This window comes from Phaseolus vulgaris, chromosome 7 (genome assembly GCF_051622355.1).
Source record: "Phaseolus vulgaris cultivar YP4 chromosome 7, ASM5162235v1, whole genome shotgun sequence".
NCBI lineage: Eukaryota > Viridiplantae > Streptophyta > Magnoliopsida > Fabales > Fabaceae > Phaseolus > Phaseolus vulgaris.
The window spans coordinates 16,140,429-16,154,775 of NC_143504.1; the positions used below are offsets into that span (position 1 = coordinate 16,140,429).

The following is a 14,347-nucleotide window of genomic DNA, read 5'->3' on the forward strand; positions in this document are numbered from 1 at the left end:
GTGTTTTCTTTGCAAGATAAATACTAAAACCATTATTAACATACCGGTTTAACACTTGGTCTAAAAAACACTTAAATCAGTAAATTTTCAAAATTATTGTTTCTTAATACACTTGCTCCCTATGCATATTTATGTATAGGTTTTCTCATGTTCTATGCCACATTTATAATTAATTATTAATTATATTTAAAAAAAACTATCATTCAAAAAACAAAAATAAAGTAAAAAAAAAAAATCTATCACAAAATGTATATATTTTGTGCAAATAGAAACAAAAATAATAATTTAATAGTCATTTTGAACAAAATTAAAATTATGAATAAAATATAATTGAAATTTGGAGCCTGTAATGTACATAAGAATATTAAATGTTAGTAAAGTAGGCACCACCAGTGCCATAAGCAACGTGTCTACAGCACTCGCAAAATGAATAAAGGGGGTAAAAAATTTGTGCTTCTCATTACCAAGTTTGGTCCCACTTTAGGACGCACTCATCACATTTTGCACTTTCTTTTCTCTTAAATCTAATGGCAACCAGCTAGCTGAATCAACTTTCTTAACGACCCCAACTTAGTAAGGTTTAGTTTTTGTCTTACATTAAATATTAAGTAATCATATTATGGATAACTAATCAGATCACAATATATGAGGTTAAGCACATACAACATAAAGTTTTGAACTAAGTTTGAAAGTTCAACCTATATATGGCCACATGTAATGTCAAAATGCATTGCTTGAATGTATTAAATTTGTAGTAATATATTTTATGTTTTATGTCTAGAGTTTAGACACACTACACTCACTTAGTCTTTATTTAGGTTAGGTAATACAACAAGAATTCATAACTAATAAAAATAAATAAAAGATAAAAAAAACAAAGTAATAATATAATTCAACTAGAGAAAGAATAAACACATTTCTTTCTTAAGACTTTAGGAGCAAATAATAACCTCTTTTATAAGTGAAAAAACAACCAATAGAAAAACCTTAAAGCATAGAAAAGAAAAGGAAATGATTATGGTATCTTACTAAAAACATAATATACTTCTTTTATATTTAACAAAATAAATACCTGCATAATTGTTTTCTGATGTAACTCTTCTCACAACAATACTAAGAAAATATTGTACTCAATTTATAATAACGAAAGTAATTACCAAACTAAGTTTGTGTAAAAAGAGAGGGAGAGCACATGGACATCATTATGTTGTAATTACCAAACTAAGGGGAAATAGAGCACATGGACATCAAATTAGTAAAAAAATAAAAAATTGTGTAAAAAAGAAATTCTTCAAATGAAAAGAAAATAAGCACCAAAGAAAAGAAGATAAATTTTTTAGGTTATATGATAAACTAAGACTTTATCCAATGGTACACTCAAAATTGATAATTTTATAGCTTTAAAAAAAGCAACAATACTAATATTAAAAATAAGTGAAATATGATTAAATGTGTTGTAACGAGAGATTGAGATATACTTTTCTTGAAATACAATACATGGTTTTGAACCAAATCACACAAAGAAAAAAAATGTGTATAATTAATATTGTGAAAAAAATGTGTGTAATTAATATTGTGAAAAAAATGTGTGTAATTAATATTGTGAAAAAAAAATGTGTGTGTAATTAGTATCGTGAAGAGAGGAAAAGTAACTTGAGTATCCTAGTGAACTTGGAGGATATTATTGAGAAAGAATTCATTTTCAATGTTTCTTTTATTGAGAAAAGAGTGTTATATATAATAGTAATGTACTAATAAATTAAACAACTTTGAAAAATAAAGAAAACAAAATAATTGATTATAATATCTATAATATATAATTATATTTTATTCTAATTAAAATCAAATTAGTCTAACGGTTAAGAGAATAGTAAAAATAAATTTTAAACTTATCTAGTAAACTTAGATGTTTCGAAATTTAAAATAGAGATGAATATAAGAACAAAAACAATAAGTACATATTCATCATTATTTCAATATTTTATTTAAAAAATAGGATAACACCGGTAACTATGTATCATTAATGCATACATTTCTTTTTTTAATGTTTTCTTACATTTCTTTCTTTAATGTTTTCTTTGGGTTGAGGGATGAATTTGAAGAGTGAAAAAGAAGTAAGACACTGAAACGTGAGATTGTTTGGATTAAGAAAAAGAAAATGGAAAGTAAGAGAAAAATTGGGAATGATTTGATAGGTATAATAAATTTTGAAAAAATATATATAATAACTAAATTATCCTAATTATAATAAATTGTTTATAACTAAATAAAAAAATAATTTTATTATTAGTTAATAATTTAATTTTTTTATTATTAGTATTGTTTAATTTTATCATTATTTTTTATTTATATGATTTTATTTTTATAATTATATTATTATTGTATAAATTGATTATTAATATATTTTTAATTAATATTTTATAATTGTTTTTTTGTATTATTAATAATAGTAATAATAATAATTATTATTATTTATGATTTTTATTATGTTATATTCTATAATTAATTAGATTTATTCTATTCTAATACAAATTCAAATATTTTAATAAATTAATAAGAAGAATTAATTATATAAAAAAATATAATATATATTTAGTATAATAATTATATATGTAAATATAATGAAATATTTGTTATATAATCTATTATATATACATAATCAATTATATAATACATTTTATTATATCTACGATTATAATAAATTATATATATATATATATATATATATATTACACATATAACACTTAAGGATATATATTTTAGGTTATATGATGTCTCATAGGATAAGGATAAAATAATTGTTGATCTAGGTAAACTTGGAATGGAAATTAGAGTGGAGATGAAACATATTTGATTGGGAAAAGGAACAGGAACTACAACTAATGGACAATTTAAGGGGTGTAATCTTTAAGAACTTAGAAGAGGATACATGGTTGTGGAGGGAAGGAGGACGAGAGAATATAATGTAAAGTCAACATATAGTTGTCTGAACCAATCTGCAGTAGACAACTACAACTGTTACCCTATTATGTAGAACACAAATTCAACCCCACTAGCTACACATGTGGCATGGAGACGATTGAAGGGTAGAATACCAACAAAGATTAATTTGGTAGGCAGGGGGTAGGGTTACTTGGTACCCTTTGAGAATTCTGCCATCTAGCAGAGGAAATGGTTTCACATGTACTCTTAACATGTAAGGTATTTTATTCTATCTCATATGTGTGACAAATGAGTTTGAACCCAATCAGTTCATCATAATAACCTAGTGGAACATTTTCTAAATTTTAATCTAATGGAATTGAATTATAAACATATAAACTTGGAAGAACATCTAGTAGCTATTGTGTGAATGATTTGGAATCACAAAAACAGGATAATATTTAAACAAAAAAAATATATGGTATAAAAATGTTTTGTATGACAACTGAATGTTTGAGTTTGACTGTCAAATAAATACCTAGAGCTAAGTTTTCATATTCAACTGGATTGTTTAAAGGAATGTCTAAAAACTGTATGATTATATGGGAGATAGAGATATATGAGGACTTGATTACATTATTGATCAACAAAAGAGCTTATTATATATGTGTAATGCACCTCCCAAAGCATATTGAGATTGTTTACTAATTTATGCAGGAGAAAGAAGTGAGTTATGTTTGGTTTAGTTGATTGGATGTTAGTTCAGTGAGCGGAGAAACAACAAGATGGATAACAATATATAGTCTCACAAAATTGGTGTTCGAACACTTACCCAAAACAATATGAATTGTCACAATCGTTTCAGTTCAAATAGTAAAAATTCGGATGCAAACATTTATTCAAGAGACTACATAGAAGGGAGCACTAATATCAAAACCCTAGATTGTGGGGATACATAAACTATAAGTAAACTGTAAGGATGACAAAAATTCAGAAACCCGTAACATGGACAACTAGGTATGAGGTATGAGGTATGAGGTATGAGGTGTTATGTAGAAATTGGAGGACAATGAATGTGCAAGATGTCTTTATATCAAAGCTCACGAAGGAAGTTATTTTTGGTTCAGTTAGTCTCCCTAATGTATGACAGGAACATTGTATGGGTCAATCTCATTGTATTAAAGTATCTAATAGTTAGTTGAATGTTATTAAGGGTACGGGACTAAAACTTATAAAGTTATTATATTTTTTTTATACAGGTTGAAACACCCTTAATTTATTTCATTTTTTATGATAAAAAAAATCTATTATATAACAAATCTACGCAACTATATCAAATTAGTTTCACAAAATTTGTCTCGTTTTTTATTATAATATTTTACTTTTTAAACGAACCCTATAATCGAGAAAATGCAGTGTAACTATTTATTTAACATACCTATGGAAGAAGTTCCCCATATATACAAATTAAGGAAATGGAAATGGGCTTTCTATATATTACTATAATTGCATGTGATTGTCTCTTATCAATGTAAACTTGTAACCATCCAAAATTAATTATACTATTTTAATTAATCTATGACCGAAATGGTACCAAAACTTTAATGATCATTTTGTGTCTGTCAATTTCTATTCCACCATTCCAAGATAAAGTTGACTTGCAATATACATATTCTCAGTGCTCCTAAAAATTCAGATATAACACATCTCAATTATTTTCTACTCATTTTTAATCTAATGCTGATTTTTTAGTTTTAAAGTTTTTCAAAGGTTTTCGTCATTTTACGGAATGAGGTTAATTGTTGCACCACACGAGTGCGTGGCTCATGCACATTCGACCCTCACTAATGTGAAATTCTTAGCGTGTCAACCTTCACATAATACATGTAATCAACATTCACACACAATAAAGTTTTATTAAATCCACAACGTTTACATTGACTTTAAGCTGATTAGGTAGGATTTGAGAAATTAAAAACATGGTGCAGGTTTAAATAATAAAGTGCATACCACTATCTTTTAACTTTTTCTATTTTGTTTTAGATTATCCTTTTTTTCAAGTTTTGGCCAACATTTTTTTTCCAATCATTTTCATTATATAAGTATAACATGTGTATACACACACAATACACTAGTGCCGTACCCCACTATGCAGTTGCCAACTATTCCCCACTATATAAGGTTCTTAATTTTTGGGTCTTGTATATAGCAAATCAACCTCACTCCTCTCCCTACAAACCCAGTATATATAAGTGTGTGTGTTTTGTGAAGATGTTGTACAAATCATGTGTGAGGCCTTCAAAGGTGGTCATGGCAAACTTTGTTACAGTGTTGTTGCTAATTGAGGTGTTTGCATATGGCTTCAGATTCGGAGCAGATGGCTTGAACATGAACTACTACTTGATGAGTTGTCCTTTCATTGAACCTGTTGTTAAGAACACTGTCAACAGAGCTTTGATGGAAGATCCCACTCTAGCAGCTGGTCTTATTAGAATGCACTTTCATGACTGCTTCATTCAGGTTCCTTCTCTCTCTACTCACACATGGATGTAATACTATTCCATCTTCATTTTGGCACATTATTTATTGAATCTATCAAACTTTCTCTTTTTCTTTGTGTTTGTCTCCTTACCTCTCTCTCCCCAAAAAACCCTGAGGTGTAAGACCATTAAAACCCTAGCAATATACAGTTAAATAATATAGCCTCCAATGTTTGTCTTCTACAATCCTACTCTAGTAAGAGTATTTAATTGTCACTAACTTTAACGTAAGTAATTAAATATCAGTTTAGTTAACTATAAGTTCTAAATAATTCAAACTAGTATGCTACACAATTTCTGAAGATACAGTGCAAATATAATCAATCTATTTTTACACTGTATTTTTATTTCTTAGAAAATGGCCAAAACGTGAAAGTGGTTACTCAACTATTTGTTGTCGGTAAATTGTTCACCACTATGGAAGATGTCGTGTGGTGCATGTGTCTCAAGAAAGGACAAAGTGGCTTTGCATTCACATAATATAGTAATCCACAGTAATAAAATATTTGTTTTTGGGTACTATAGGGATGTGATGGCTCAGTTTTGATTGACTCCACTAAGGATAATACAGCAGAAAAGGATTCTCCAGGAAATTTGAGCCTGAGAGGGTTCGAAGTGATAGATGCTATCAAAGAACAGCTTGAAATTCAATGCCCTGGTGTGGTTTCATGTGCTGATATTCTGGCCATGGCTGCTAGAGATGCAGTTTTCTTTGTAAGATATTCAAGTCAAAAAATACATTACTCATTAATCATTTCTTTTCAAATATAGTTATTTATGTTGTTGGTGTAGATATTGACATGATTATGGAATGATGACAGGCAGGAGGACCAGTATATGACATACCTAAAGGAAGAAAGGATGGAAGAAGATCCAAAATTGAGGATACTATCAATTTGCCATTCCCTACTTTCAATGCCTCTGAGCTCATTAGGTCGTTTGCTCAACGTGGTTTTTCTGCACAAGAGATGGTGGCTCTCTCTGGTACCCACTCGCCTAAACATACTACTCTCTTGAATCATGTTAACGATATTTCAAACAAAAAAACATTATGTCCCATTAACTTTCACTTTCACCAATGAAAGAAATGTTTCTTTGAAAACGACCGATTTATAATATAATTTCAAAAAATTGAGATCCATTTCAGAAAAAAGGTTATTTATCTTTCTCTTTGAAACATCAAACATGCAAGAAAATTACAGAAACCCATGTAACAAGCACTTCACTACTTCACTAGAAAGTAGAAAAGTATGATTAAGATGTTGGGTACTTGGATTGCATGCATACGCAGGGGCTCATACACTAGGAGTGGCAAGTTGTGGTTCTTTCAAGAACCGGTTGAGCCAAGTGGATCCAACTCTGGATACAGAATTTGGCAAGACACTTGGGAGAACATGCAGTTCTGGTGACAACGCAAAGCAACCATTCGATGCGACGAGTAACGATTTTGACAACGTTTACTTCAACGCTTTGCTGAGGAGAAACGGGGTTCTTACATCAGACCAAACACTGTACACTAGCCCCAGAACCAGGAACTTTGTGAACGCTTATGCATTCAACCAAGCCATGTTCTTTTTTGATTTCCAACAAGCAATGGTGAAGATGGGCCTGCTTGATGTGAAAGACTATTACAATGGTGAAGTACGACAAAATTGTCGCAAAATTAACTGAATAATCAATTGTGGGTTTGTGATTGTTTTAGCTTTAAGCCAAACCTCAATCCTTGCTACTACTTAAAACTACATGATATGCATATTATATGCTTAACTAGCTAGCTCTATTTGGTATCCTTGGGTGTATTGTATTCATATTTATAGATGTAATCCTTAATCATCAATATATTTCCTATATATCTCGCATGGAATAGTTACTAAATATGGCTTTCGAGATTCATGCATTTTCAATATTTTCTTCAAAATACTAGCGACAACGTTGTACTTTCTAGATTCATTTATATAATTCTAAGGATAAAAAAAATGAAAAATAAGGCATACTTTACAATATGAAAAATGCTTGACTTAGATGACTTGGTATATTAATTACCCCTAATAAAGATGTATGGATCTTTTGGCATTGGGCTTGAAATGAATATTTTGGACTTCAAGAGCTTCTGGGCTTTGACTTGCATTGACGCTTTGTTCCTGAGTTTAGAATGATATGGGCTATTTCTTCCTGCACCTCCATAGTTTCATCTACATACTTCTTAAAATACGAAAAATATTTTTTATTCTATTGTTGTTTTCCATTTCTAAATGGGTGATACACAAAAACTATAGATTCTAGAATTCGAAAGATATTTTTACCTTTCAGATTCTATAAAACATAATGTGTTTTTTCAAAAAAATACATTATGAATTATAAATTTGAAAATTGTACTGGACCAGAGCATTCAGAGCTCAGTATTCGATGGTCGGACCTCGGCACCTATCACAGACAAGTCAGATCGGCTTTTGGGTTAGAATAGCAGGCCATGTAATTGGACCCCAAATGTATGTATAAGTCCATTTTTGTGTAATTAAGGTAATCCTTCATGCATAAGTAGGCGGCTAGCGAGGGGTAATTATGGACCTAAGGGTGCGCTTAGTGCGCACGGGGTCTAGCTTAAGTAAATACTTTATTTTAAACCTAATCCCATTTGTGCTAGGGCATGTAAGAGTTATGGTGCATGTATGATGAGAAGGGGCATAACACCATGTTGAGGGTGCCTACGTAAATAGATTAGACCCCTGATGCTGGTATGAATTGGTACTCTGGCGGTTATTTTGATATTATTTTATGTACTCCCTAGAGGAAAGATTTTGTTCTGTTGCAACACTGTGATAGTGTGCCCTTGAACGAAATATTTTCCAGTTGAATATGCTTTCAGTTGGGATTAGATTATCGTGATAGAAAGTTGTTGCAAGAGGTAAGCTATAAAAGGGGATTGAGTCCCAGGTTAAGGTATGTTGTTTCTAAGACTAAAACTTGTTACTTCTTGATTCTTATAAGCCATGTACTGATTTGATCGTCGGAATGCAACCAACAGGTAGGGCCTCCTCTGTTTTAACGGAGACGCATTCCAACGCAACAAAGGGAATAGCAGATTCCAGCAGAAGACGGAGCTAGAACTTGTCATCAGAGTCAACCGACGAGCAGGTCAACACGACAAGAATAGAAACTATTTCTGGTCCAGGAATATATTACAGATCCTATAATCCATAATCTTTTTTAAGAAAAAAAAACATTTTGAATTGTAGAATCCGAAAAGTATTTTCGGATACATAAATACCTTCAAAATTCTACAATTTGAAATGTGTAAACAGAAAAAAAATACACTCTGGATTATAAATCCATAAGATATTTCTGAATCTGAAAATATATACCTTCTAGATTCTACAATCTAAAATGTACTTTTTTATAAGGATAAAATAGTCTTTTTATCTGACCTATGTAGTAGCAGGAGAAATATGATGGTGCAGGAAGAAACAATCAATTATTTGAACTACAAGGCTTATGTAGTTTAGCCATATGATTATAGCTAGTCATTTGTAAACGTTGAGAATAATCATCATTTTCTAATTTTAATCCTAGTGTTGGTCACAAAATTCTCTCAAAATATAACAGGTTGTATTCAAATAAATCAATAAAAATAGTACAACTTTTCAGCCCATGCCACGAAGAAAAGGGAGAAGTAGTTGGAGAAGAAACATATACATGTGTTGAAAGAAAGAGTAGGAAGAAGAGTGCTCTAAAAAGAAGACCGAGTAGCAGTCTCTTGTATTCCATAAAGTTTAACAACAAACACGGGTAGAATATGACAACGTAGAACGGGCCATTAAGTAACATGCAGTAAAATAAGTGAACCAAATTTCTTCCTGCAACCCTACCTTTTTCTTCCTGCACCCTACATTCTTTGAAATATGAGAATCATCCTTAATAATTTTGGTGATTCCGGAATAGAAATTCCATAAGTTAAAGGTCTTTCCGGAAGTAAAGTCTGTTTACAGAAAAGGAAATCTGAAACGCAAAAAAACTATTTTAAAATATTTCTTTAGAACACACTTTTTTTTTTAATTTTTAGAATGGTAAATTTGGAATTCATAAAATTTATTCCTGAAAATTATATTCTGAAAATATCCCGGAATGAGTAAGAGGAAAGTCATTTTTAAAACGGATAAAATAGTCTTTTCCAAAAATAACGGGGTGCAAAAAGCCATTTGTTGGGGTGCTGAAGAAACACCCCCAAACTTAATATTTAAGTTTGTTAACCTGTATATGCCCGTTTTTTAACATGCGGGTCAAAGTGGACGCTGACCTACCTTCCCCCACAACTTGCATTATGTTTTTTAATTTTTTATTGTTTTGTAATGTGATTTTATATTTTTTTTATCAGTAAAATGTGATTTTATATGTTAAATATGATTAAATATTTTTTTATTATTCTATTAATATTATATTTATAAGTATAAATCTATTTTTTATTTTATAGTATGTTTCCTTATTTATTTATAATAAATAATAATTAATTAATTTTTAAGATTTTTTTTGGTAAATATTGTTATACTTAAGTAAAAGTTTGTTTTTATAAGAAATTTAAATTTGAGATTAAAAACCTACAGCAAGACTTTTTTTTTTTTAAAAAAAATTTATGCAGACAATCATGTAAGCAGTAAAACCACAATTATGCAAGGGAGTCAAAGATGTTAATCCAAAGTATTATGCAAGTTAGTCCGTCCCAATCCATCTTTAATAAATCAAATACAGATAAGACAAAAATAGAGAGAATAACTAATATTGGCACCTATAATTCTGGATTATACATTAATAAGTAAGTAAAAAAGTTAAACAACATATAGAAAAAAAAATTCACTAAAATATTAGTCAATGTTTTTAAATTAAAGTGTTATCAATTCCTCATGTCACAATTCCTTATTTCTTGGCTTCCTTGTCTAGTCAAACAACTTTACATCAAGTATGATTTTGGGTAGGACAAGAATGGAGATGGGATAGTTGTATTGGAGGAGAGATTTGTTTAAGTAGAACGTGGAAGACCTAAATCGGTTAATGCAACAGATTAAGGGCAAGTCGTTGGTTAAGGAATCTTACGACCAATGAGAATGGAAGGAAAATATTTCTTTAGTGTATACAATTAACTCTACATATAGAATCCTTAGGAATGAATTGAGTAAGAATCTTAGATGCATGTTCGGTATTTTTTTGGAACTTTAAGGGATTACCGTCAACGCATGTCATAGCATGACGAGTGTTACATAATAAAATGACAACTAGGGACAACTTGGGGAGGAGATGAGTGGTGTTGAAAAACAATAGGTGTGTTATATGCAGCATTGAGGAAGAGACGATTATCCATGTTTTCTTTAGCTATAAAATAGCTTGGCAAGTTTGAAGTTTGTGTTGTCAGTGGATTGGGAGGAGTCTGCTTATCACTAGAAAGCCAAAGAACACCTTTTGGAGTTTAGTATATGGAAAATGAGATTGATTTTTTTTTTTTTGTTTTACACTCTTTAGAGTTTTGTTTTTCACTTTTGGTATTGAAATTTTGGCTTTGCTGTGTAGAAGAGGCTTGATGATCTTTTACCGTGATTTGTATAAGAATTGTGACACTCTTAAATATTTTTTTTTATTAAATGTATTCGCTGCCAATAAAAAACAATTAATAATGAATCTTACTATATTTAGTACAGTGAATAACATAATCTCCTTTAACATTTTTAATTTCCCATTGACTTTCTCTATCACCTTTATCATTAGTGAGAAGTTTAATATAATTTCCTTGATGCGAATCTTGTTCAATTCTAAACTATGTTTTAATAATCAGCAGCTAAATGGTCTTAGGATTAATCATATCATCATGCTGAAAATAAAGAAAAAAATCAAGATCTGCTTCCAACCAAACCCCCCGGCCACCTTTTTTTTCTTTTCAGGCATAGAGATAACTGAAGTAACCATTTTCTATTACTAATCACTAAAAATTTAACCTAACGGTACATATATACTTAAGAAAAAAAAACTATATATATGTTTGTTAACATTACTCATGACTGTCTTTGTTATTAATTGCTGCGCTTTCCCACACCACACAAGAATCATGGAAACATCAATTAATGCGTATGTATGATTATCATAATTAGAATCTAATTGTATTTTAAACCCCTTTTTATACTTGATATCCTAAGCTTTAAGCTTAACTAAGTTCCATAATGGGGCTCAAATTACGAAAGTTAATTTCTTTCTGCGCATGCGCCCCACTTCAAAGTATTTTTATGAATCCCACTCACCAATTCTTTTCATCACGTCTTCAACTATTAGTCAAGGAAGTGTAACAAAAATCTCAAGTATTATAAGACCTTATGCACGCGGAGTTTCATAAATAAAAAATCTATCTTCAAAATATTCAGTCTATTAAAAAAGTTACACTAGTTACTCACTCACTTTGCATTAACAAAATACAAATGTTTTGGTCCAAGAATACAAGGATATGCATTTTGTCTATGCAAACATTTGTTTTCTTCTAAATATTTATTCATAACACGTGAGCAAGTCAAATGAAATTAAAGACAAAATAATTGCTGTCATATTCTCAGTTAAGCATCAGTTACACGTAAAAATGAAACAACTTAGATTCTTTTAAAAAATTCAATTTCTACGTATAGAAGGTAGTGAATTTATTATTCAAATCCTGTCATATACATACCGAAAACTAAAAAAATATTCAATATAATAGTTATTATTTCCATTTCACTGCGACAGATATTTGTCAAACTTTTGCAACAAAATAGAAAATACCTTTCAACTTAATTTTAATTATTTTGTTGAAGAGGACTTATATTTGAATAATAATAATAAGATGGTATAAAATATATTACAAAGTGGACTTTAAGCTTAACTCAATCCCATAAAACCAGCTCATGGGTTGAGGTCAACACTCACTTATATACAGTGAAATGTCTTAATCTCTAGTCGATGTGGGATCTCCAACACCCCCTTACGCCGAGAGTGACAGCTCGTGCGTGGGACAACATATTATGGGTGGTCCGATAGCGGGTGACCTGATAAGTCCACCAAACACTCACTAGAATAGGCTTTAAATGATTTTGATACCATAATAGAAATAAATCCTCTATGTTGATTGTGCGGAAGAACTCCGTGAATGATGAAAAGAACCTATGATGAGAAAGATGCAGAGATGAAGGGAAGATAAACCCTAAAAGGGTTGAATGAATCAGACCAGAGAGAAGGGGAAAACGTGAAATAGTATTATGAAATTGAATTTAAAAAAAAAACTGAATTACAAATCATTCCATATATCTAAAGCTATATCCATCCATACAATGTTTTGTCTAATGGGAATAGAGACAAAATGGACTAACCATGAAACGACTATATTGTTGCATCTGTACCAAACTGAGTAAGTGGGATGGTTCTTGAGCGAACATGGGCACGTGCCAAGGACAAACTCCACCTTGTTGTTCATCAAGTTCAATTGTTCCACCGATTGATTACAAATTGAACTTTAAGCCTAACTCAACCCCATAAAACCGACACATGGGTGAGATTTGCACCCACTTATATACAATGAAATGTTCTAATCTCTAGTCGATGTGAGATCTTTAACAAAATAATGTTAGATTGTTGTTTCAATGTTCAAAATCCGTACTTAACATTGGGAAGAGTGTACCTTTGCATTGAGGCATCCAAAATGTTAGTCATTATCTCCGATAATTTCATATTAATAATATAATAAAAAACTCATAGTCAATCATTAATGATTAAATTAACATTTATATATATATATGGAAAAAATAACTGAAAATACCACCTTTTCTCCTTTGGGGTTGTAATTGTCACATAATTACAATGAAATGTTCTAATCTCTAGTCGATGTGAGATCTTTAACAAAATAATGTTAGATTGTTGTTTCAATGTTCAAAATCCGTACTTAACATTGGGAAGAGTGTACCTTTGCATTGAGGCATCCAAAATGTTAGTCATTATCTCCGATAATTTCATATTAATAATATAATAAAAAACTCATAGTCAATCATTAATAATTAAATTAACATTTATATATATATATGGAAAAAATAACTGAAAATACCACCTTTTCTCCTTTGGGGTTGTAATTGTCACATAATTACAAGAATAAAGATAAACTTTTTCCATCCAATGTTATATTATACTATATTTAGTTTGTTTATATATGGTTAATATTGAATGAATAGTAATATGTGATTAATATTAATTACTTGTGAGATAAAGTTAATCATTATTAAACATTTAATAACTTTATAATGTTTTTAATTACTTGTCAAGTAAAATCAATTAATATTGAACATTTCAATAATATCGTGATACTATTAACTACATATCAATATTTCCAATCAAACCACTTATGAAGCCGAATAAATTATATTTATCCATTTAGTTAACTACGTGTGATTAATAATCCCATGATACTATAAATTAATTGTGGATCAAAATTGTACATACACTTATATTTATTTGTTATTTATATAACAAAGTTAACCATATACGATAGGTAGAAAATGACAGTGGTCTGAATCTGTAATCTTAGTGCAACTATACGTAGCAGACAAGAGGTAGATGAAGGGAAATGTCTTAGTGCACCTCATGAATTCATCCATCAAATTTTCTTGACAATATATTATCGCCATTGTTGCTTATTTAAACATCGCGTTTGCAAGATCCTGTTAAAGTTAAGCTGCATGGCATCAAGCTGAACTGCGAATGATTATTTTTTCAATTGATATCAGTGAAGAAATATGAGATTTTAAACATCTAAATCTGTAGATTGGTGTTTGAAACACTCTAAACCATTTTGCTCTCAAAATTAAACAAAGAAAGATCAACGACACATGACCCTA

The 14,347-nt window shown here is 30.1% G+C and overlaps 1 protein-coding gene across 1 annotated transcript; it reads left to right on the plus strand.

Moving 5' to 3' along the window:
* The first annotated feature begins 5,052 nt into the window (after window positions 1-5,052).
* Window positions 5,053-7,337, plus strand: LOC137828012 (peroxidase 47). Its single transcript, XM_068634406.2, has 4 exons — window positions 5,053-5,442; window positions 5,988-6,176; window positions 6,284-6,446; window positions 6,754-7,337. The coding sequence occupies exons 1-4, from the start codon at window positions 5,194-5,196 to the stop codon at window positions 7,131-7,133; spliced, it is 981 nt and encodes a 326-aa protein (XP_068490507.1). The 5' UTR covers window positions 5,053-5,193; the 3' UTR covers window positions 7,134-7,337.
* The last annotated feature ends 7,010 nt before the right edge of the window (window positions 7,338-14,347 follow it).